Raw genomic sequence first — 24,868 nt, forward strand, 5'->3', positions numbered from 1 at the left:
GGGGATGAAAGCGTCCCACGAGGGGCTGAGCCATCACCTGCTGGAGGTCTCACCATGGGAGAGCAGCACCAGCCCTGCCCAAAACCTCCCCTGGGCTCTCTGTCCATCCCAGCCCCCTGCAGAACAGGCTGGGAGAGCACTGCCCAAGGATGGGAGGAAGAAAAGGGAGAGGGGAGCCGGTGAGACATCAGCCCTCTTCCCCTGGAGCAAACAACTTCTGGGAGGGGAGAGGAACAACTGCTGCCAAGTTCAATCTCACAAATGAACTCCAGAGGTTGTTTGCCAGTTTGTGTCACTGTCCAAGCCCTCCTGCAGACTCTCCAGACCAGCAGTGGCCAGAACCACGTTGCCCAATGTGAAAAATGCCTATTTAATGATTGGCTTTTCACAAAAATGAATATTAGATGTGTTGTGTTAGAAAGTGATGCTGTATTAATTCTCTGAGGTAGGGTGTTAAATATAGTTTTAGGTTATAACAAAATGTTAAAATAGGAACTGTGCTATGTAAGATACTTCTTTAAAGAAAGGACTTTCACTGAGAGCAGCCACAGGACACCTCAATCTTTCAGAGAAAGAGAATTTATTGCCCCATTACCAGGAGAAATGAACTTCTTCCTGCCTTGCTCGAGCAGGATGACACTCTTAGGATTCAGAGGAAGAAGCTGACACTGCCCAGACAGAATCCTGTGTTTGAATGGAATTTATGCATCATGGATGAGGTGTATGAATATGCAACAGGCTGTTTTTAAGGGTTAATCCTCTGTTAATGTGGGTCCTTTTTTGGGCTTATTTTGCCCAGAAAGGTACCCAGACCATCCATAACTCTTTGTTTCTATTGTCTCATATTGTCCTAATCCAAACTGTCCAAATTATTATTACTCTAATTATATCACTATTTTTATAACCATTTTATCACTATTAAACTTTGAAGATTTTAAAACCAAGGGATTGCTGTTTTTCACACCCAAACACCAATGGTGGCCCATTCACTCCTGCCACAGACGGCTCTGACAGGGGAAGCACTGCCCTCCCCTCCCAAAATAAAGTGTCAAAAACCACCCAGGGCAGCTTGGCAGTGCCCAGGCAGCGTTTCTGAGATGCCACAGCTGACTCTCCCACCTGGTGCTGTTGTCATGGCAAGCAGGGAGGGGAACAGCAGCACCAGAGCTGCTCAGTCCTTGACACGCTCCATCCTTGGCCCCATGGCAGCTCCCCAGCAGAACAATCCCAGCAGCAATTACTGAGGAGCTGTGAGAGCAGGGCAGAGCAAAAACAGATTAAAAAAGCGATTTGAAACCTTGAGGGTGAATGCTGAGGGAACAGGAGAGGCAGGGCTGTGTGAGCTCAGCAAACAATGGGGAGACACAGAGACACTTCTTGGTGGGCCCTGCTTGTGACAGAGTGGGAAACCTTCAGGGAGGGGCTGAGGAGCAGATCTGTGCCCCTGCCAGCAGCTGGCACAGAGGAGGGGACAAGACAAAAGGTGACTTTCAAGTGCAGGATTCAATTAAAGTCCAGCCACAGCCATCACAATTCCACTGGCTGGGTTATTGTCTTGCCTTGCTGGAGGATTTGGAGTACCTACAAAAAAAAAAAAACCCTTTTTTACTGTTTCAGGAATGGCAAGGAGCTGTTACTGAGCAAAAGCTTTATTGTTTCCAGTAGTAAAACACCACATAAAAGTTGTGAGGGATGCAGGTGAACACAAAAAATAATAAACACAAATGACCAGAGCAGACTAAGCACATCCACTGAGCTCCTCTTGCCCACACTGAGCTGGCTCAAAAGACAGGCACAGGTTCAGGATAATATTCCAACAAAAGCCACAAAACACAACCAAGAGAACCACCACAAAGGGAAAAGTGGGCTTCAAAATAAAACAGTGCACAGAGCTGCAGATGTTCCTCTGTCCCATTCAGTTGTGCCTGGATCACATTGTCCAGATCCTTCCCTCAGTCCAGGAGGAGTCTTTCCACAGCTGATTGAACAATTCTGGTTCAACCTCAGGTGGAATTACCCCATGGAGTTAAAATACACAGGTAGAAAGGAAAGATAAATAAGTTTAAAATAAGAAAGAAAAGTTTCCAGTCTCAGTAGCACCAGAGCAACATCAAATTTATCTCTGAGAGTGTTTTATAAAAGCTGGCCTCAGTTAAAAATCGAGCTGCTGCCTCACAGTGGCACAGCCAGGACTCCCAGGCTCCTGAGCAGAGCTGGCAGCCCACGGTGTGGGAATGGGGACACCAGTGACCTGCCTGCACTGCCCTGGAGTGAAGCACCAGGGACCCAAGGAGAGCTAGAAATTACTCCAGATTTAAAAAGCTCTTTCCAATCCAGTCTAGAGCTGGTGATGAGAAAGGAACAACTTTAAAAAAGTCTTTTCCCCTCTCCTTCTGCTGTAGAATTAACTTTGGCTGGCAGGCCAGGCTGTCTGAGGCACTGCACGAATGAGCAGGACAAACCTCACTTGCACTGCCAAAAGCTTCAAGGCAAACCAGAACTCCTCTTGGTGCCTACACACACTGGAAATTGAAGACCCTGCTGGGAAATTGAAGACCCTGCAGCTCTGAGAAGAAACAGCCCTGGAACCACACAAAAAAAAAAAGCTGAGAGCTGGAGTTCCTTCTTCAGCTACAGCTGATGGTTTTGGCACTCCCCATTCCACAGATGCAGGTTAACAACAGACCATGCCACAAAACATCCCTCAGTGGAGAACAACCTCATCCCTGGCTCTCTCCAACACTGATGCTGTGGACATCCCACTCAGGGGTTTCTTTTTCTGCCATCTCAGGGAGCCCAAAGGTTTTGTTTCCATTTGTAAAAGGGCAGGAGCAGATCCCAGAGGGAGGCTTGGAAGCATTTCACCAGCAAGCTGCCACAGCCCATGACCTGGGGAGCAGTGGGGGAATGTTCTGCTGGGCCATGCTCACCTGAAAAGCAAGGCAGGGATTGATTTCCCAGCACCCAATCTCATTTATCTTCACACTGCAGCCATCTGTGAGAACACACACTGCATGCACACAGAGTGCCCAGAGCAAAGGGGAACAGAACAAAAGAGAAATAACCAGGGGAAAGGCTGACATTAATGGGCACAAATTGCCTTTAACTCTGTGGTTTCAGAGGGAACTTTTTTGGAATCCTTTGTTTCTTCATAACAGACAGGTCAGCTCCAAAGCATTTAATAAAATCCACAGACTCCCAGTGTGGGTTTTGTTCAGGCCTTCAAAGATCTAATTGCTCCAGAGACGTGAGGTAATTTGATTTTTCTCATCTGTCAGGCCTTAGAGGGAAATTGTCCATTCTGGAGGATAAGCAGGAGCAGGGCATGCAGTTTTCAAGAGCCTGACTCATGATGACACCACCAGAGTCAGCCAGATGCTCCAGACTTCCAGGAAAAAGGCAAAAGAAAGGCTCTTGCTCGTGTAAGCTGTGCACGTGGGAGGGGGATCTGCAGAGCTTTACAGGATAAAGTCATTTGAAAGCTTTTATCCCATTTGGGCACTCACAGGCAGCTGGGCTGAGGTTTGGGGCTGTGCTCCCCCCAGGAGCTGCAGCAAACACATCTCCCCTGACCCCCACCCTTCCCATGGGCACGGCCAAGGGGAGTGAAAAAATCCCAGCAAACTCCTGGGAGTGTTCCTTTCCCCTGAGCAGAGAGGGAGGGAGGGAACAGGAGCTCCACCAGGCTCACCAGGAGCTTCTGGGTCCTGCTGGCCCCTCCAAACTCACTCCAAGCAGAACAAAATGACAGCAAACAGGAGGAGCAGCTTCCCCACGGGAGCCACAGGAAAACCCCAGGGCCAGGCTCTCTGCTGGGGCTCTCAGGGGACAGGCAGGGCTGTCCCAGCTGCCACTGCCTGGGGAAGAGCATCCCAGAGTCACCACTGGCAGCAGCAGCTCCTGCCTGGGGTGGAACCTGAGGAATGGCAGAGCTGGATCCAGGACAGAGCAGCTCCATCTTCAGCCCCATCAGAGCCTTGTTCTGCTCTGGGCTCGTCCTTTGCCTTCAAGAAAAAACAAAAACAAAGGATAAACAATTTGTTTGGAAAGCAGTGAAGGGGAGAGACTCCACCAAGTTGTTTCATGTTGCTTTTGTGTGCTCAGTGCCATTTTGAGGGCTCCCTACAAATAATAAAGAGAACATCTCTGCACCATTAATCCAGCAGTCAGGGCCCATTAGACTCGATTAAAGGAAGAAAAGCCAGGGGAGGGAAATGTGGGAAGGAGGAGAAATGAGGAGCTGTGCTGCTAGAACTGATCCTTCAGCACAGACTGCCCAGGTGTCAGAAAAGCCAAAGCTCAGCTCTGAGAGGTGACAGGGCAGATCTGCCATGAGACATTCCAGCAGCCCCAGCTGGGGATGGGCACAGGAGAGCCCTGCTCTGCTCCAGATCTGGGCTCCTGCTGACTGAACAAAGCTGAGCTGATCCCTTCAGTGCCCTGGCCAGGCTCAGGCTCTGCTGGGACACACTGCTCCTCCTCCTGGAGGGAGAACTGGGCAATCCCAGCACTCAGGGTAAACTGTTCAAGGAGTCCCAAAGCAAATTCCTCCCAGCAGCTGCTGCCTGACATCCCTGCTAAGATAACCACAGAACCTCTCCCTGTGTTTACAGAGACTCCAAAATCCACTTTGCACTTCTGCCTTGCTGACTTCCCCTGCCCTTCCCTTCCTGCTTTGTTTGCAAAGCTGACACCAGCTCCTGCCCTGGGTGCTTTGTGCAAAATGCTGAATGGAGAGTTGGAGTGAATGCACTGCAGAGGGCAGAGAATGAGGCTGAGGAGGTGGGGACAGGAGGCCAGACAGGCTGTTTGATCAAAGACCAAAGCACAGACCTCTGCAGTGGGAAAGAAGGCACAAAAATAGGAGTTTCATCCTCAGCAGCAGACTTGTTTCCTGATAGATTGAGTCAAAGAGCCCAGAGAATAAATCTTTGTCATCCCTCTATTTTGAAGGAAGAAGCCTTCAATTTAAAACTCCATAAAGAATTACAGGAGTAGTGAAAGTAATTTATTTTTTAGTTACTTGAGCCTTTATTCGCTTAACTCCAAGGCGGGCTTGAAAGAGCTGGAAATGTTTTGCATCTTCTACTTGAGGATGAAAATATTTTAATTCCCTCAAACATGGAAGGGGGCACAAGCTTCTCCTGAGGTTCATATTTACAAATGCATTGTATCTGGAATGCAAACCTTGAATCATTTCCTAATGCTGCCACTACCCCAAGCTAGGTTTTATTTATAAGTACAGCAGGACCACTCGGTGCTCTGTGGATCTGAGGAGGCAGAGACAGCTCAAAGCTCCTCAGCCATGAAGGCACAATTCAATTTTTTCACTTTGGGGAAGACAGACAACTTATCCTCCTTGGCAGCAGGAAAACTCAATCCCAGCGAGCTCTGAGCAAAAGAGCAGAGCCCAAAATGTGATGAGGCAGCCAGGGAAGGGAGCAGGGGCTTGGATGGGTGTGGGTGAGGGTCCTCCCTTCATATCTGATCTCTCTGTCCTTCCCAAACTGGGCCCTAAATGCAGGCAGAGGGAGGAGGAGCAGGGATTTCCCACCTCTTCCAGCCTGCTGCCAAACCAGCCCTAGAAATCCACACAAACAGGAAAACATTTCAGCAACTTTCTCACCAAGCACGGGAAAACAAAAGTCAACTCCCCAAAGACTGCCAGGAAGCAAGTAATTAAAGACATTACTACCTCATTTGGAGCCTAATTACTGTTAGGACATTTTCTTTTTTTCTTGCTATATGGAATGGAGTAGTCAGACCCACTGAAGCAAAATGCTACCTCCTCATGGTCCCTGAGGGAGCAAAGCAGACATCTGAGAAGAAGAATGGAAGTGAAAATAGAACTTAATGCTTTAACTTCAAAGATGCCCAGAAAATTTCCTGCCACAACAATAATGCTGGATGGCTCTGCCTGGCTCATGTATTAACAGCTTGAATATTTATGAGCAAAAGTGGATGCCTAGCCCAGCCAGGGAGGCACTGAGCCCACAGAGAGACACCACCTCGTTTCTAAATCCAGCCAATTCCTCAAAGACAGGGCATAAATCTCCCCAGATTAGGAGAGCTGGGAGCAGCACTCCCTGTCCATCTCCCTCAGCCTCTCCCAGCACAAAGGAGGCACCCAGGAGATTCAGAAGAAGGGCTCAGGCTGGTCCTGGTGACATCTGGGGATCTTTGCAGCAGGTCTCACCCCCTGCCTGCAGACCAGAACGTTTCTGACCCTCAGCAGGCAGTGCCACCCTTGAATCAGCTCTGCTGAAGTGCCAGCTGCTGCACCACTCTTTAAGTATTAATGATTTAGACAACACATTGGCAAGCAGGCAGAGATGGGGAGGCTGTGATTTGCACTCACTCATTAGAGCTTCTCTCCTGGCTGCCTCTCAGAGCTGATTCCAGCAGGAATCAGAGCTTCTCCAGCCCCAGAGCCCATGCCAGGCTGGCTCCCCACTCCCCAGCAGCCAGCTGCTCATGGAACAGCCAGCAGGATTCACCATTTCTGGGACAGATTCCCCAGAAGATGCTGAGAACCCCCTCAGCTGGCACCCATCAATGCAGAACTTGCTGCTGCTCCCAGGGGAGATGACTTTGGTTTCATTTACCCCCTGCAGCAGGCCCAAACTCGGATTTCTTATCTCCATTAAAAGCTCCCCCTGGGCTAATGAAAACCACTGCAAGATACTGATTATTTCTTTGTTTCATTCTGTTTCCTATTCCCCTTCCTTAATAAAAACATCATAATCCACACAAGTGAGGATCTTGCTCTTTTTGAAGGCATCTCTCAGCATCAGCTGTGCAGCCAGAACAAGGTGAGTCACCTGCCCTAGCTGGGAGCAAGAGGGAAAAAGAAGACTGTGCTACTTCCATATGTGCAAATTTAATTTTCTTTAGGATAAAACATTCTTCAGGACAATGAGGCTGTGACCTTCCTCTTGAAAGCTATCAGGTCAGAGCAGGCACCTCCAGGAACTGGAGCTTCAGAAGCAGAAGGAGCAGCAGCCCCTCAGCAAACGGGGCTTTTGAAAGGCTTGGAGAGCAGGTGGTAAAAAAAAACCCCTAAAAATAATAAAACTGGCAGCCTCTCAACTCACCACTCTTCTGAAACTTTGGCTCATGGGCTGAGGTTGCCTGAATCCCAATGCAGCTCTGACAATGAGTCATTTTATGACAAACTCCAGGCTTCATTATCAGCCTCAGCAAAGCCCAGGCGGAGCTGGAGCAGCGTGCTGGAAACCTCCGACCTCTCCTTAAGAGCTCCTTGTCCTCCCCTGGCCAAAACCCTGCTGCTGGCTTGGCCTTCAGGCTGAAAGAGCCCAGGAGAGTGAGAGCAGCTGCTTTTGCAGCACCTCTCCCCAGTTCCCTGCTCTGGAGGTGGCCTGGGATTTCAGGATGCTTTGTGAAGTCGCGCTTGAGAGCGGAGTCAGAGCAGAGGTGAGAAAAGAAGTGCAAAGAAAGAACAACACCTGAGGTGATAATATGGAGCAAAAATTGCTCCTGACAGTGTGTTCTAAAGGTGCAGAAAATCATCTTTTAACAGCCCCATCCTGCAGCTGAGGATCAGCAGGTGAAATGAGGAAGGATCTTTGCCCCTTGCTCTGCTTTCAGGGCAGGGCAGAGCTCAGGGAATGTCCAGAAGGCAGGGAAAGGCTGGGACCCCTGAAATCCAGCACCCACCCCTCTTTAAACACATCAACAGCAAGAGCAGCCTCTGTTTGTTGGCAAAGAGAGGCACCCAAAGTGCTGAAGCACTCACTGCTGATTTCCTGCCTCCTTGCCTGGGTTTGGGGGGCACAGAGCCCCTGTACCTGGGCTCTGAACAAAGCAGCCCCTCCTGCAGGAGCACTGAGAAATAAATAACCCCAAACACTACAAAGATCTTCACAGAAGCTCCCTAGGCTGCCAACCTGGCTTAACCTTTTCCTTAGCAGGATCCTCTCTGCATCTCAGGGCCAGCTTTAACTGGGCTCAGGAGATTGCTGCAGTTTTCCTTTTTTAAATATCAGCCCATGCTGCTGTCACTCCAGCTCTCCCCCATCCACACAGGGAGATCCCACTGGAAAGATCTGACCCCCTTGTGCCAAGCTTTGCATATGGAGTTTTTAGCAGGAAAATGGTTTGGTTTTTTTCTTTTTTTGGCCTCTGAAATAGTGTTTGCCAGGCCAGGCAGCATGTTGGCTCAAAGAGCAGGCAGAGAAGCTACAGAACACTGAGTACAAACACTTTGTCCAGCAGTGGATCCATCCATCCATCAGAGGCAGCACCCAAAGGGTCACCTGCTGTCCACCAACACCCATTCCAACCCCAAGGACAAGCTGCAGCTCCTCTCCACAGGCAGCAGGAATCCACCCTCTCTAATCCTGCACAACAAGAGCTTAAAATAAACCCCCAGCCCAGGGCAGGCTCTAATCCAGGGGGAGGAAGGACAGAGCAGAAGAATCACTTGTTTGGTTTGTCTGGTGAAAAACTAAAGGAAAACTGCCAGTCCCTGGAAGCTGGGGAGGGAGGGAAGAGCAGAGGAACAATTCTGAGCTGCCTGTTTCTAGCAGGAGGAGAGGGGAGGGAGGGGAGGGAGGGGGACCACGACTCCCTGGTGCACTGCAGGATAAACCTGCTCTCTCTAATCCAATTTATGCCTCAACATGGCCAGCACCAAGCAGGCTCAGGAAGAACAGGAGAGGCAGTTCAGAGGGCAGGGATGCTCAGGAGGGAGCGGGGCTGGGTGATAACTTGAGGGGTTAGTGACTAAATTAGTGGGAACTGCAGAGAGAACACATTTGCATCTCTTTCAGCTGCTTCAGGTGTGATAGCAGCCTCTGCTTTCCCAGTCACTTAATTGTTCTGAGGTTTTTGAGGGGGAAAAAGTGTCTTTCTTCTGCACTGCAGAGTTCTGGGAAGAGCCATGCTTGGCTTTCAGAGCAACCTCACTCCAGGAAAAATGTAACTCGTTCTCATAAAGCTGCTGGGCTTTGCTTTGCTTCAGGAGAAGCTCAATCTGTTCTGCTGGCTCTGCAGGACACAGAGGAGCTCCAGAGCTCTGCAGGGCCCCAGGCTCTGAGTGCTCCTGGCCGTGGGTGTAGGCAGCTCCCACCCCAGACCATTACTCATGTTGCAGAAAAGGTTTTGCATTCAGGGAAGAAGGTGTGACACTGTGACAGCATCTGCTAATACAAAAAAAAAAAAAAAAAAAGGCAGGGAAATGTGATCCCGGGGCCAGAGCTCTGGCAAAGCACACAAAGCCTGTGGGAAAGCTGTGCTCCCAGGGGATTCAGGGATGTGCCCAGGGATGTGCCCAGAGAGGGGGTGCAGCTTACCAGGGGTGCTGGTGCCCGCGTCGCTGTGGCGCCTGCCCGAGGCTTGGTCACTCTGGCCACTCTCCGTGGGGCTGAGCTCGGCCCCCTGCTCACTGCCCAGGCTGCTGTGGCTCCCCCACAGCTGGGGACACTGGGGGGTCCCCAGGGCTCTGCTCCTGGCCGGGCTGGGTCCCCTGGTGGGTGCTGCAGGGACAGGAGAAGATGTGGGTGTGGGAAGGGGTGGTGTGCTTATGGGGAGGAATGATGAACCTGACTCCATGTTCTCAGAAGGCTGATTTATTATTTTATTATATTATATTAAAGAATACTATAAACTGTACTAAAGAATACAGAAGGGATACTTACAGAAGGCTAAATAGATAATCATGAAAACTCTTTCCAGAGTCCCAGCACAGCTTGGCCCTGATTGACCAAAGAGTGAAAACAACTCCCAGAAACCCAATGAAACAATCACTGGGGGTAAACAATCTCCAAACACATTCCAAAGGAACAAAACACAGGAGAAGCAAATCAGATAATGATTGTTCTCCTTTTTCTCTGAGGCTTCTCAGCTTCCCAGGAGAAAAATCCTGGGCAAAGGGATTTTTCCAGAAAATGGGAATGGCAGAGGGTGTGGACACTGAGCTGGGTCCTACAGGAGCAGGAACATCCCAGCTCCAGCCAGGAGCCCTCAGGAGCAGGGTCAGCCCCAGTTCTTGTGCTCTGCTCCCAGGAAACACCAGTGATCCCAGTGCTGTGGAGCCAGGAATGAGGAGCCAGGGATGTGGTGCCAGGAGCTGTCACATTCCCATTTTCTGAAAAATCCCTTTGCCCAGGATTTTTCTCCTGGGAAGCTGAGAAGCCTCAGAGAAAAAGGAGAACAATCATTATCTGATTTGCTTCTCCTGTGTTTTGTTCCTTTGGAATGTGTTTGGAGATTGTTTACCCCCAGTGATTGTTTCATTGGGTTTCTGGGAGTTGTTTTCACTCTTTGGTCAATCAGGGCCAAGCTGTGCTGGGACTCTGGAAAGAGTTTTCATGATTATCTTTTTAGCCTTCTGTAAGTATCCCTTCTGTATTCTTTAGTACAGTTTAGTATATATTCTTTAATGTAATATAGCATCATAAAACAATAAATCAGCCTTCTGAGAACATGGAGTCAGGTTCATCATTCCTCCCTTCACCTGGGGGGAACACGAATACAACAAGGAGCAGCTCCCAGCTCCTGGAATGCTGCAGGCCATGGAAGGAGCCAGGGAGAAACCAAGAGCCAAACACTGAAGCACCTCACACCTCCCACCCTCCAGCCACGAGGAAGTGCAGCTCCTCACCCATTCCTGCCTGGAGCTTTCTCCCTTGAGAGCCCTTTGATCCCACAGGGACGGGTTTGTCATCCAGGCTGGAGGAACTGAGCTCCGAGTCGCTCTCACTGTCACTGGAAACCACTGCAGGAGAGGAGAGGAGAGGAGAGAGACACTCATTCACAGCCTTCAAAACACTCCCAAAGAGCTGCCAGATGGATCCAGAGGAAACAGGGACAAACTCTGACTCGCTGCTCACCTCCTCCCTCCCCAAAGGAGACCCCACCTGCAGCTCCTCCCCAGCAGGATGGGCTCTTACCCCTTGCAGATGATTTAGAACTCTGGAAGGTGCAGACAGCACCAGGGTTTCTCTCCAAAAGCTGACTGGGACAATGGGGGTGTGGAGTTTGTGGGGTCCCCAGGACGAGGGGAGAGGTGAGAATTTGTCTCCATGTTCTCAGAAGGCTGATTATTCTATTCTATTCTATTCTATTCTATTCTATTCTATTCTATTCTATTCTATTCTATTCTATTCTATTCTATTCTATTCTATTCTATTCTATTCTATTCCATTCCATTCCATTCCATTCCATTCCATTCCATTCCATTCCATTCCATCACATTATATCACATTTTATATCACATCACATTATATTATAGCATATCACATTATATTATATCACATTGCATTATATCATATTATATTTTATCACATTATATTATATCACATTATATTATACTATACTACATTATACTATATTACATTATATTATACTGTATTATACTTTATTATGCTATATTATTATAGGATGCTGCCCTAAAACTATACTAAAGAAAGAGGAAGGATTCATCAGAAGGTTTTAACAAGAATGAATAATAAAACCCCCTGAACCTCAGAGGCTCGACACACTGGACCACAACTGGACATTAAATTAAAACAATTCCCATGGAAGCAGTCAAACATTCACCTCCTAAACAATGTCCAAGCCCCATTCCAAAGCAGCAAACACAGGAGCAGCAAGCAGATCATTTTTGTTTTCATTCCTCTCTGGGGCTTCTCAGCCTCCCAGGAGAAACTCCTGGGCAAAGAGGATTTCCCAGAAAATATCTTGGTGACACGGGGGTGCTCCTGTGCCACCCTCTGCTGCTCCAGGCTCTGCTCCCACTGACCCTTCACTTCCCAAGCCCCCTCCTCCTGGTGTTTGCTGCCTCCCAGCCCAGGTGACCCCCCCAAGGGATGGTTCAGGGCTGGTTCCTGCTCAGCTGCCCCTGCTCCACCCTGGTGATGTGGGGAGAGGGGATCTTCCCCTCCAAGCTGCATTTCAAGCGTGGCAGGATCCAAGAGGAAGGCACCAGATAAATCCAGAGCACATCCAACCATCCCCATCAGCAAATTCTGTTACCCCAGCATCCCCAAAGCTCCAAAGGGTCATTCCTTTTCCTCAAGGAGACTCTTCTGTTCCAAAGCTGGTTTTTTTTCCCCCCTCTGTGTTTTTCTTCCCCCTGAATCCTGGCTCTCTTCCTGCTGCTTTCCATACTCCCCATACTTTCCAAAAGGAGCCTCATTTTGCCAGACACAGCTTCCCAAACTGGCAGGTTCTTTCCACTTTTCCATGCAATTATGCAAACACCTCTCCTGCTTACACTGGTGTAAAAGATAACTCAACTGCCAGCTGCTCTGGCTAAAATAAAAATGGTGTTTTTTCCCAATTCCTGTGTTTTTGTGGTGGTTTTCTCTCAGAACAGAAATGGGAGGGTTGAGGAGGAAAGTAATGGGGAAAAAAAAAATCTGGTTTTTGTTTGAGGGATTGCACTTCTCCATCTGAGCAGGCAGATCCCAGCTCTCCTGGAGCCACTTCAAACAGCAGGGCACAACTCCTGAAAAGCACAAAATCAGCCCATGAGGGCTGTAAAGCAGGAAACCCTGCAACCTGCAGCCTCTCCTGGGGGAAAAGGAAGCCCCAGGGATGTTTTTCAGACCCACCAGGACATCTCCAGAAGCTCACACTGCTGTGAGAAGTGATTTCCTCTGAGACTGAGCAAAGCCCAGGGGTCACTGCCAGTGCCTGAGCTCAGGGAGGGTGCAGGGGAACAAGGTGACAAGCACAGGGTGACACAGAACTGTCAGCTCATCCCTCTGGGTCAGCCCAAACCAGGGCAGGAGGATGGGAATCCCTCCCCTTGCACAGAGCAGGAGCTGTCAAATATCCCTGCCAAGCACCTCTGCAGGCACTCCTGGATTCGAGGATCTGTGCTACACAAAATATTTCATTTTAAAAAAGGAGGAATGAATACCTCAAGTAATGCTAACATCTCTGAGGATATTGAAGTTGGCAGGCAGTGTTATTGCAAAGCATTATTGAAGTTGGCCTGGCAGGCAGCTCCTCACACACACCCTCACAGCCTTTCCCTGCAGGGAAAAAGGCTCTTCTAAAAGCTGGGGGGCTGCAATGCTGGCTAAGAGCCCTCAGAGCAAAGGTTTGTCTAAAAAACCTCTTCATTACTACCTGGGGACTTCAGGTTCAGGAAAAACACCTTCAGAACTCCCTGGGAGAGGTGGGGAGTTCTGTATAAACACTGCTAAAAACAATCCATACATACCACAGTGGGTTTTATTTTTTTTCCTATATAATCCAAGTCTCAGCTGCAAGACTCATTCTGACCATCTTATTGCTCAGTTCTCTCAGAAAATGAAGTTCTGTTCCACTTGGTCATCTTTTTTTTTTTTCTTTTTTTTTGCTCTCCTGTATTCATAAAATCCATTTCCTCAGAACAGCTCCTTCCTCCATGAATCCTCTGGCAATGCTGGGAGCCAGGATTTATTTGGAGAAGGCCCCAGTGAATCAGTGGAGGTGACTTTAGCTGCCTGTCCTCCTGCCATTCAGCAGCTCAGAGAGAACCAGCACAAGAGGAAGAAAATATTAATGACTGGAAGGCACTCTCACCACAGGACCAGCCCTGTCTGCTCTCATTTCCTCTGCTGCCAACAAGATTGTCTTTTACTCACTGCACCAAAGTCTCCCTTTCAGGTAATCCTTCATCCCAACCTTCTGCTGGCACTTTCCAGAGCCCAGAAGTATTAAATCTGGTGTTCCAGCAGTTGCTGATATATCAATAGGAGCTGTTGGACAGCTGTTCCTTCAGAGGATGGAACAGATTTATCCCTATCTCCAGCTGACTGGAAAAAAAAGCTCATAAAATGAAATCTGCTGAGATAAAACTTGCTAGAAAAGCAATATTTCCACAGGGAATGGGTCACTCAGTGAGAGCCTGGAGCCCTGCAGCTGCTGGCAGAGCCCAGCTCCCTCCACACGTGGCTCAATCCCCAAGCCAGGGGCACACAGGGGATGCTGAGGGACAATCCTGGCTGTTCCTGTCCCCAGAGGCAAATCAGGACATGTGGGGAGGCTGTGCTGAGGCCAAGGGGAAGGAGCACTTGGCTGGGATCTGGTGTTAAATGTGTGGGTTTAGAGCCACACCAGCTCCCTGGGGCTGCCAGCTCAGGCACACAGAGCCCTTGGCAGCTCCTGCAGCTGTCAGAAACAGCAAAAGCACGTGGGAATCCCAGCCCCAGGGTGAGCACAGCCCCTGAGCAGGGCTGCCCTGCAGCACCCAGGTTTTTGGGGGCAGGGAGAGCACCAGCCCCTGGTCACTGCAGGTGGAGGAGGTGAGAGAAAATGAGGATTTTTACAGCCCAGGGTCCCCCTGCCAGATCCCAGCCCGTGCTCCTCCAAGAAGGAAGAGGTGACTGGAGCCAGCCCTTGTCCCTTTCAGGGGCAGCACAAGAAGTTGCAGCTGTGCCACTGCAAAGCTGGCAGGTCGGGTGTCCCCTTGGTGGCCTGCAGCCACTGCCCAGCACATCCCTCTGTGCTCCATCCCTCTGCCTCCCCCTGCCCAGGGCTGCTCCCCTGCCTCAGGCACATCCCATTGCTTGGCAACAGGGATGGAACAGGAAAATCCCCCAGGGCCCAGCAGGCAGCCCTCCTGCCACACAGGATCACACTTCTGTTGGCTTCCCACCTTTCTCCTGCACAACTCAGAGGCTGGATCAGGAAAGCCCTGCTGCTCTTGCTCCCTCCCCCTGACCCAGCTCAGAATCCCACCCACATTCCAGCACATGCAGCAGGGCTGCTGCCCAGCAAAAGAAATATTGCTGCCATTCTCCTCCTGACAATACATTTGTGCCTTAATTAATAGCAGGGTTCCCATGGCAACTGCTTGTTTATAACAGAAAAACTGAAGGCACCAGCAAATCCCAGTGGATGGAGCACAGGAGAAACACTGGGGGTGCAAAAATAAAATTTCTGCCTTCCACCCTCCTGCAGTGGGAGCAAATTCCCAGGTTCTGACACTGATCCCTACCTTTTGAGGGGGGAAAAAGGGACATTTGAGGTTTGTCCCATCTCTGCTGCGTGGCTGCTCCTGGCATGGAGGGTGTGGCAGGACTGGGCTGGCCCTACCTGACTTGAATCCCTGAAGAGCTCAGAGCTGGCTGAGGGACCAGCAGAGGGGCTGGACAGGGCTGGCCAAGATGATGGAAAGCCCAGGGAGAGCAGCCTGTCGAGGCAGGAGTGTTAAATGCCAGAGCTCATTCCCAGGAACATCCTGCCCAACGAGCTCCAGGGCTGTGCTCCCAGCTGCAAGGACGTGTCTGGGGGAGTCTGTACAAGGTGTGAGCTGACAAATGCTATCAGCCAGGCAGAGAGAACCAGCTCAGCCCAGCTCCAGCTGCAGATTCACCCTGGCAATATCACGGATCCACTTCTCCACGGGGGAAGGAGCTGCCCTGCCCACGGCAGAGCTGGGGGATGACAAACAGCAGGAGTCCCAGCACTGGCAGCTTCAAAGGAGGTGAAAGGAGGGGGGAGATGCACAAGTTCCCAACTCCAGAGATGAATTACAGCCTGCAGTGCCCACTGAAAGCTGGCCAGAGGACAGGCAGCCTCACAGAGAAGGGCAACAGGGAAAGAAAGCACCAGAAAATAAAGCCATAAATTAATATTACCCAAGCTGTAAAGCAGCAGCCAGACAAACATCAGAGAGCAGGGACAGAGGCAGCTCACCACCCACACCAAAGCTCACCAAAGGTCACTTTGCTGTCCTCCCCCTGCTCCTGCCTGTATTTATGGGGAAGCCTTCTCCAAAAAAGAGAGCTCAGCTGAAAAGCTGAACTAAGCAGCAGGCCAGGCCTGGGCTCAGCAGCTTCAACTCTGAATGTTTTCTCTGTCATGTGAACAAAAAACAACCTCATCAATCAGTCCCCTTCCAAGCATCTCCTGGAGGGCAACACAACCATCTATCGTTGATCTAATTTGTCTTTAATTACAAAAGTTACAGCAGGGCTGGGAGTGCTTTCTTAGCTGGGCCCTGAAGAGCAGGTTTGTAAACCCAAGGCTCCTGAGGTTTCTTTATTAAAAGGTTATTTCCCCCTGCACTTCTGCTAAGTGGAGGAGTGCATGCAGCTGGCTCACTGGAGAGGTCTTCTCCAGCTGAGGGGATCTAACAGCAAAAGACAGAAGGGGAGAGGCCAGACAGTTCTGCTGATCCACACAGAGAGAAAGGAAATCAAAGCAGAGCTGGCAGCAGCTCTGATTCTGCAGCACTCACACGCTGGCAGAGCAACTCCTCACCCAGCTCACAGTGACCTGAGGAACCTGCCCAGCAGAGCAGCAGAAGGGAGGAGCGGGGAGGGAGGGAATGAGCCCAGTTTGGGCTCAGCCTTGGCTGCACCGTGCTGGCCACCACTGGCACAGTCCCTGGAGCTCAGCAGGAGCAGCTCCTCAGGCAGCTCTCTGCTCCATGGCTGTGTAGTGAAGGAGAAGGAATGAAAAACAGTGGGGTGAGGGCTGCAGGAATGGAGGGAAGCAGGGCTGGACAGAAGGACAGGCACTCCAGGAGGACTGGGACTAATCTGAGCCACCAAGGCGCACTTCAACACCAGCCAACCCTCCAAAAGCCACACCATGAAACTCCAACATCCCACACCTTGTGGGACAACACCTCTACCAGAGAACTTCCCTGACTGTTGGGAAGCAAGAGGACAAGCCAGATCCTTCTCCCACCTGTTTCCTGGGTGGAAGAACCAACCTTTTCCCCTGGCCCAGGTGAAGGAGCGGCCGCTGCCGACGCTCTCGGGCTCGCCCTGCCAGGGCTGGCCCTGCAGCTCCAGGGCTTTGCTGCTGCTCTTCAGAGGTGTGATGTACTTGGGCAGCCCTTTGTAGAACCACGCCCCAGACCTCTTCCAGACCTGCCAGAGACACAGACAGGACACCTGAAGCTGGGTTTTTACAGCAGAATGAGCTCCCCGCCAAGCCAGGCCCAGCCGCTCGCTCTGATCCCAAATTCCTGCCCGGATTCATCCCTGCCCTCCTTGCACAGCTGAAAAAGCCCAGCTGGGAGGAAGCAGCAGGCACAGATGGAAGGAAGAGCAGAAGGTGATGGCAGAAGTGCTGCCTCATGCTGGACCTACAGAACAGCCCCAGTGCTCATCCCACAGAGCAATTCAGGCCAAGCCAGCTCGTGGAACGACTTGAGAAGCCCAGAACAAGAAGAACTCTTAAATAACCTGAACCTGCAGCAGGAAATGGACCTGGAGCACTAAACTGTAATATCTGCTGTAAGAACAGCCTCTCCTCTCCAATTTAGCTTTAATGCAGCTTATGATGAAGGCACTCTATTAAGTATATTTAATATAAAGCCTGCTGTAAGCCAGGGGAAGGGAGAAGGGTGGCAGCTCAGACAAGGAGAAATGGCCTCTTACAAACCTAATTCTTGTGTGCCTTCCAGCAGCCTGATAATGAGCTAATGACACAGCCAGGGCAAAAAATAAGTTAACACTGTAAAAATATCATTTTTTACTTCTTGCACTTCTGCTCAGAGTGAAGGAGATCATCAGTGTTCCCACTCCAAGCTCCCAAAGCACTTCACACACAGTTTCATCACGATGGCACTGGGTGCAAATGCAGATATCCCTAATTGCAGCAATACATTTGCAATTTGCCTTTAGAGCTTAATGAAGGCAGAGGGCAGTGACAAAAGCTGACATTCAGGAGGACACCTGTAGTGACAAAATCTGACATTCCAAAAGCAGGACAGCAGCAGCACCACTACACTGATGGTTACCAGGCTCCCAGAGCCACCAAGAGAGCTCAGATCTCTGTGTTTGGGGTCCTCAAAGCCAAGTGCAGGTGATCTGAACGCAGAGGGGGAGCTGGGAACGTGGTTTTTAAAGAAATCCACCCAGCAGGAGAAGAAAGCAGAGCAGAGCTGTGACCCAGCACACGTGCAAGGGGGAGGCTCGTGCATCGCAGCAGGGTCTGCAAAGCAGCAGGTGAGAGCATCCTACAGCTCCACCAACGTCCTCCTGCTGGCTAACCACCCAGCAGGAGGGGGAGTCTGCCACCCAGGAAAAAAGCTGGGGAGCCAATTTCCCCCGAGACTGCAAGCTGTAATTCTGCAGAGGGGGTTTGGCAGGCAGGACACCTCAGCAGCTCCTCCTCTGCTCTGCCAACAGCCAAAGTGACCCAGCCAGGCGAGGCACAGGCTGACACAGCTCCTTCTGTCCCTTCTGCTGGCACGTGGGGACTCGCAGCGGTTGGTGCAGTGTGTCAAACAGCACATGGCAGAGCAGCACAGCGACCCTGCAGGAACAGGCTCTGCTTGCTGGGAATCAGGAAATGCAACAGATTTTGAAGTGTGGGACAGATATCTCTGCACAGAGCTCAGGTACACGTGGGCCCAGGCAGGAGCTGCAGGCTGGGAAAGCCCAGGGGTCCCTGAGGAAGGCTGGAGGTTTTGGGAGCAGCTGCACCCACAGAGCACAGCAGGAGAACAGGGACAGGGTTGGAATTATCCATCCCTGACACACGCTGGGGATCTGGTGCACACACACACCTTCCCTGGATGAACTGCTGGGGAGGAAACAGCCCTCTGGTCCAGTCACTCTCTGAACAGACCTTGCAACATCTGTAATTTAATTTGAAGCACTGGAGAGACCTATTATCTTCAGGCTAGCTCCAATTTAGACACACCATAAAACCAATCAGACACAGCAGGGGTGGCAGGAACAAAGGCTGGGCACCCCCAGGTTCCTCAGTACCCCAGAGCAAGTCGTTACAGAAAGAGTTAATGACATAACACACCCAGCTCTGGTGTGCTAATACTACTATAAAATTGATTCTCTGCATACATATTCCCTTTAAATTGGTGCTTCTAATAGAGTTTGGTCCTATTATGGCAGCAGTGAAATTGTTTTGAAATCAGCTCTGAAAGAGCTGCAGCAAGATGCTCTCCTCTCCTCTGGATGGATTCAGTCCCTCTGCCCCTCCAGGTCTGCAGCACAGCCCATCCCAAAGGACCAGGGATCACACCCTGCTCTGCACATGGGGCAGTTTGAGCATCCTTGGATCAAAAGTTCTACGTTTTGATCCATGGTTGATGCTGCTGACTGCTATTGATGGCATTTGATTGATGGCCAGAGTGGCCTGACAGCAAAGTCCTTGCTTGGTTTTAAATTAATACATCTGTAACAGAGCCTTGAGACTAAAATTCTTATTTATCAGCAGTTTACTCTTGCCAAGGAAGGGAGGATGTTGCTCCCACCAGTCCACATTAAGGTGGAATTTGTTCCCTACAGCAGTCTGAGTTTGGGTGGAGCTGGAATGTCACCAGGGAGAGGGACATGACAGACAAATGCCTTTTCTAACCCTGATAATATTCCCATTAAAGCTGCATCAAGCCATCACTGCAGCTCTGGAGTGACACACGCAGCAGCAGATGGGGATTTTATCGAGCCTTTTCAAGAGCAGCCTGGAAATGGGACCTGACACAGAATCACTGGGCCCTGGTGAGACTCATGTTGCTGCTCTGAGCACACAAGTGCTAAAACAAGCTCCTGAACAGGGAAAACATTAGGGCTTGCTGATAAAGAGGTGGATCACAGCTGAGGGAATCACAACAAACACTTGCAGCCTCCCCAGAGTCCTCCTCACCAAACCACATCCCCTGAACAGAGATGCTTAGAAAAGATCTTTGCTGCAAAGCCACGTTTTGCTCCACCACCTCCTGCCATGCAGTGTTCCCACCCTGCAGCCCTTTCCTTCACAGCAACCTGGGCTTGGTGACAAAGCCACATTTTGCTCCACCACCTCCTGCTCCTGCCAGCTCCCACCCTGCAGCCCTTTCTTTCACAGCAACCTGGGCTTGGCGAGAGGAAAACCACCCACTTTTACCCTCCCATGCTGACACCAGCAATACCAAAAGGTGGGGAAGCAGCTTCCTGTGGGCTACAGAGAAGAAAAAGGCCCCTGCAGATGCAGGCACCCTGGGAGGAGCCTGCTGCAGGTCCTGCCTGCAGCACATCCCCACACAGCCCCTCTGTCCCAGCCCTCCAAACACCACTGCCAGCAGGGAGAGAGCCAGAGCTCCTCAGCCTCGTTATTTGCATTCATCTGCTTTTCCATAACACAGAGATTTCCAATTACATTATTTACAGCAAGCTGCTGTCGACTCCCACATTGGGCACTTGAGGATGAAGGGAATTAAAAGGCAGTGGAATTACCATTCCCAGCTTTGTTTCTGGAATAGCAAAATCCATCACCCCCCTGACCCCGACGTTTCTCGAGCTGCAGTGCCTGCCAGCCTTCAACCATTTATCATCCCCCTTTCAATCAGGCCTTTTTTTCTACCCCCCTCTATTCTAGAGGACACTATTTTGAGTCTAAACTACTCGCTGCCACCCCCAAAATAATATGGCAGAGGCTCTGGATGAGTTCTTTCAATTGCAAACAGGTGCACATGGCTCCTATTCAACGCAAAGTCACCCAAAATAAACACCCCTCTCCATTCCTGGGGTGTTTTGCCAGGAAATCGTCATGCTAGGCAGGAATAACCCCAAGCTATGTTGCTTTACAGCGTTCCAAGTGGTAGGAGTGGGTATTTGAAAAGGGAAGCCCCGGGGGCAAAAGGGGAGGAGATGACTCTGCTCCTCCAGCACAAAAATCTTTGTGTGATAAACTGAGAAATGCAGCCAGCCTTGAAAATGCTGTGTAGTGAAGGAGAAGGAATGAAAAGGAAAGTGAAGCAGAGAGGGAAAATTAAAACTTTTAACAGGTCCCAGGTAGCTGACACTCTTTTTCATAATCAAGGGAATTAAAAAAAAAAAAAAAGCTTTCCCCCCAACCCCACTGAAACTGCTTTCATTATCCCTACAATTCTGGATGTGTCAATTCAAATGTAAATGTGCACAAACGCTTCCAAGAGGATTTAATTACAATGATAGCATCGCTAATTATGGATATAGATATAAAAATATATGTATAAGGGGAAATTCAGGAAGGTGCTCTGCAGAATCTGGTGCTACCAGTCAAAATAAGGCTGTGCAGAGAGTTAGAGGGCTGGGCAGGGATTTGACAAAAGCCAGCAGGTCCCTTTTCCCCTTCAGGCCAGGAGGTGACAGGCAGATTTCAGCCAGGCACAGCTAATTCAGGATGGGCAGTGCCCTGTGCAGCAGGGAATCCTTCCAGCTGTGCATTTACCAGCAGCACTGCTGCCAGGCAAGCTCTGCCAGCTGCTGCTGCCACCAGCCCTTGGCACTGCAGGAGCTGCTCCCTTTCTGCCCTAGGACCTCACTCCCTGGGAGTCCCACTGCAAACCCACAGCTGCAGGCAGGGATCAGCATCCCTGAGCTGCCACAGACCCTGCAGGAGCAGGAGGGACCCAGGGGCTCAGCCCTCCACTCCTGACTGCTGAAAGGTGCAGCAAGAGGAGGGGAGGAGGAAGGGAGAGTCTTGCCCTCAGAAATGAGTGTGAGCCTGGCTGAATTTGCTTCCACCTTTGCTTGCAGGAGCACTGAGCCACAACCCACAGCATCCAGAAACACTGCAAAGGAGAACACCCACAGAATCCTGGAAGAACAGAGGAGGGTTTGCCACGGCTCCCTCTGCAAACAGCTGGGACAAATCCCTCTGGAGGGGTGCAGGTGAGGTCTGGATTACTCCAGGATGCACTGCTGGTGGGTCCTGGGGGATGCAGACACAGCCCCTGACCCTGCCCACCCCTCTGCTCTGTCTGGGATGCTTGGATGCAGCCAGAACCCCAGGAAGCAGCAGGCAGAGCCCATCCCTCACCTCCACTCTCCAGGAATAAGAAGGTGCCAGAGCAGCTGGAGGCTCATGGCTCTGCAGCACAGCCCTGCCAGAGGAGCTGCCCAAGGAAACAGAAAGCAGCACAGAGGCTGAGCTGGGATTCCCTGGGATCTGTGGGCACCCAGCACTGGGCTCTGACTGGAGAACTGATGCTTCCACAGCTCTGGAGTTGGTTTTGACCCAGGCTGGGTGGTGGATTAATCACAACCAAGGCCAGCACTGCAAAAGGGGGACTCTAACTCTAACCTCAACCCTAAGGTGTCACCAAACTTCTGCTGGCTGAATTCCAGCCTGCAGGGCTAAATAATAACATGGGAAATGAAGGGGATGAAGAAGTGTGGACACTGCCACAGGCTGCAGCTGTCAGCTGTGGATGGCATGTCCAACCCCAGCAGCCTCAGATCCTGCTGGGCCACGTTTATTCTGATTTGCCTCAACTTCCTTGGCTGAGGTTTCTCTAATTCTCAGTTCCCAAACCCCCACAATAAAGGCAGGGCATGTAGGGAGACACAGGGGATGGATGATTTGATGTCTGTGTGCCCTCCCAACCTTCTCCTGCTCAGGGCACCAGCAGCAGCATAAATAACAAAGGAGACAGACTTGAACCCACCTCAAAGGGAGCTGGAAAATAAAGCAGAAGCTAAGGGTTGAGAGGCAAGCTGAGGCTGTGATTTAGTCTAAGAAGGAAAGGTCCATCCATTTTCCTCAGGGATGCACTTTGGCTGTATCTCAGGGCTCACAGAGTGGCTGCTGAAGGTTATCATACCCTCACACTCTGGCCACACATAACATGTGCTGGACACACCAACATTCTCTGTCCACTGACCAGGGTACTTATTGTTTTTTAAGAAATAGGAAAAAAACCCACAGGGGTACAGAGAGATTGGAAAAAACCAAGAGAATAAAGGAAATAAAGCAAATTTTAGTGCCTGTCTTTCCCTGCAGAGCACAGAGAATACCTGCACCTGCCTCAGTCTCTATTTTGGGATCTCTATCTGGAATTCAAAACATCTAGATGATTCAGTGTATCAAATTGTTATCAAAATCCAGGGAGCTGGAATGCTCTCTTCCTGCCCTACCCACACTGCTGCTGATAATTTAAATTATCAGCATCCACGTATCCCTCATTTTACCTGAACGTGGAGTTTGTGGGTGCTCCCACACAAAAAAACCCCTCCAATGTAAAACCTAAGCAATGCAAAGCTTCCACAACTAATTAAAAAAAAATCCAGCACCTCCAACACCTGCACAAACACTCTCACTACACTTCAAGAATTGATTTAGCAGAGCACCCAGGTTACACAGCTGGGTGCAGCTTGGTCTGAAATAGCTGGACTGGATTGATGCTCAAGGACCACAAGGCAAAGCCCAGAATAAATTGATGGGAACAAGTGAAAACCCATCTGTAATCACAGAACAAATTCACAGATTTCACTTCAGCACAGAGCTGATGTTGGGGGATGCTGGCTGGCAGACAAGAATTGAGGCAGACCATCACTTTATTTTTTTTTTATTTTTTTTTTCAGTTTAAAGTCAAGGATGAAGGATATAAAAATTTAGAGACCTGCATTAGAAGTCTCACACACTGGCAAGTTATGGGATTTTGCAGGCAGGGAGGAAAAGAGATTTAAAGGCTGCAATTCTAGTTATTTTTAGTGGGACAAATATTGCAGTTATGCTCTACATCTCTAAAGCTGTATTAAAAAAAACAGCTAGCCAAGTTTATTTGCCACAGAGTGAGGAAGGAAAGGGTGTAAGGGAACAACTTCTTTATGGCCAGAGCTAGAAAAATCCCACAAAGTCAGGCTGCAAGTGTGCTTTTTCCCCTTCACCCCCTCATAAAACAAAGTTGTCACCACTGTGTGTGTTGGAGCCTGCCTGGCCTCCAGCCAAGCCTCCCCAATCCCATTTTCTGCCTTGCAAGGCCCAGGGAAGAGCCCACACATGCAGTGCACAGCTTTGGGGTGGGCAGGTGGATGCTGCTGAGCCCCAGCTCCCCACAGCTGGGTTTTACCTCTCTCTGCTCACTGCAGATCTTGCACAGCCACAGGGGACGTTTCTGGCCTCCAACAGTTTCTATCCCACACTTGGTGCAAACTTTCTGAAAAGAAGGAGAGAGAAAAAAAAAGGGAGAAAAGCAAACAAACAAACAAACAAAAAAAAGAGGTGGTGTTAGCAGCTCCCCTTCTCTCTTGGGGGAGAGAAGGTTGAGAAGCAACAGCTCTGTTCTGCTCTCCTTAAAAACCTAAAGCATGGCACAAATTCCCTCTTTTTCCTGGAGAACCACTGCCTGCAGGAAGATGCTGCAGGGCTGTAAGGAACTGGGCTAAATCAAGCCCCATCACCCACAGGTGAATTTCCAGAGCTGCTTTTTTATTCCCCTGAATCCTCACCCTCACTCTCTGAGGCTTGGAAAGCAGCTGTGAGCAGGCACAAGTGCAAGACTGGGAATGTTCTCCTTGCTCCTCTCACACACAAGTGTTGAATTCCAGGTTTTCCCCTCCATCTCAGCACACTCTCCCTGATCTGGGGCTGTTGAGCAGGTGGCCATGGCCATGGGTACACACATTTCCTGAGTGTCTCTGGCTCTGCTCAGCCCTTTTTGCTGTCCCTGCTGGCACTCCAGGCCATTTACAACCTGGATCCCCCAAGATTACCTAATGAAGCTGATGCCTATCAGCCCTGGCAGTGCAGCCTGAATGAGAAATGGGATGAATCCTTTGATCCTCTCAGAGGAAAAGCCACTCACCAGAGGAGAGCAGAAGCTTGCTGAGATATACACAAGGATTGGGTGTCCCCAGATTCACACATCCCACACCAGGCTGCTCCTGTGCCCAGGGATGAAGGTTTCATCTTCCCCATCCCACTTTTCCTGCCCTCATCCTCATCCTCCCAGAGAAACAATGAACAACTTGTTGAGCCTGGTGCATCAACCCTCAGCATGGTGCTCCCCAAGCCAAGGGGCATTGGCAGATTCAGCCACAGACCCCACCTAAAAGACCCCAAGCTCTCCCTCGGCCAACCCAAACCCTGAGGGAGCAGCTCAGCCCAAAACACCCTCCAAAATCCCCATCCCCACACGGATAGCACATTCAAACGCTCCCTCTAGTGGAAATTCCCAACCGATTTT

General features: G+C 50.3%; 1 protein-coding gene across 2 annotated transcripts in view; it reads right to left on the minus strand.

Moving 5' to 3' along the window:
- Window positions 1-649: 649 nt before the first annotated feature.
- RPH3AL (rabphilin 3A like (without C2 domains)) overlaps window positions 650-24,868 on the minus strand; it is a 37,886-nt gene continuing 13,667 nt past the window's right edge. The window contains exons 5-9 of one of the 2 annotated variants that reach the window (XM_018919480.3): window positions 23,753-23,839; window positions 16,682-16,841; window positions 10,625-10,738; window positions 9,315-9,497; window positions 650-4,004 (exon numbers count right to left, since the gene is read on the minus strand). In XM_018919480.3, the coding sequence (XP_018775025.1) occupies window positions 3,970-4,004; window positions 9,315-9,497; window positions 10,625-10,738; window positions 16,682-16,841; window positions 23,753-23,839 (579 nt within the window). In that variant the 3' untranslated portion in view covers window positions 650-3,969. The remainder of the gene's footprint in view (window positions 4,005-9,314; window positions 9,498-10,624; window positions 10,739-16,681; window positions 16,842-23,752; window positions 23,840-24,868) is intronic. The other variant, XM_030231351.2, reaches the window with a different exon arrangement.

Source organism: Serinus canaria, chromosome 19, assembly GCF_022539315.1.
Source record: "Serinus canaria isolate serCan28SL12 chromosome 19, serCan2020, whole genome shotgun sequence".
In the NCBI taxonomy this organism is placed as follows: Eukaryota; Metazoa; Chordata; class Aves; order Passeriformes; family Fringillidae; genus Serinus; species Serinus canaria.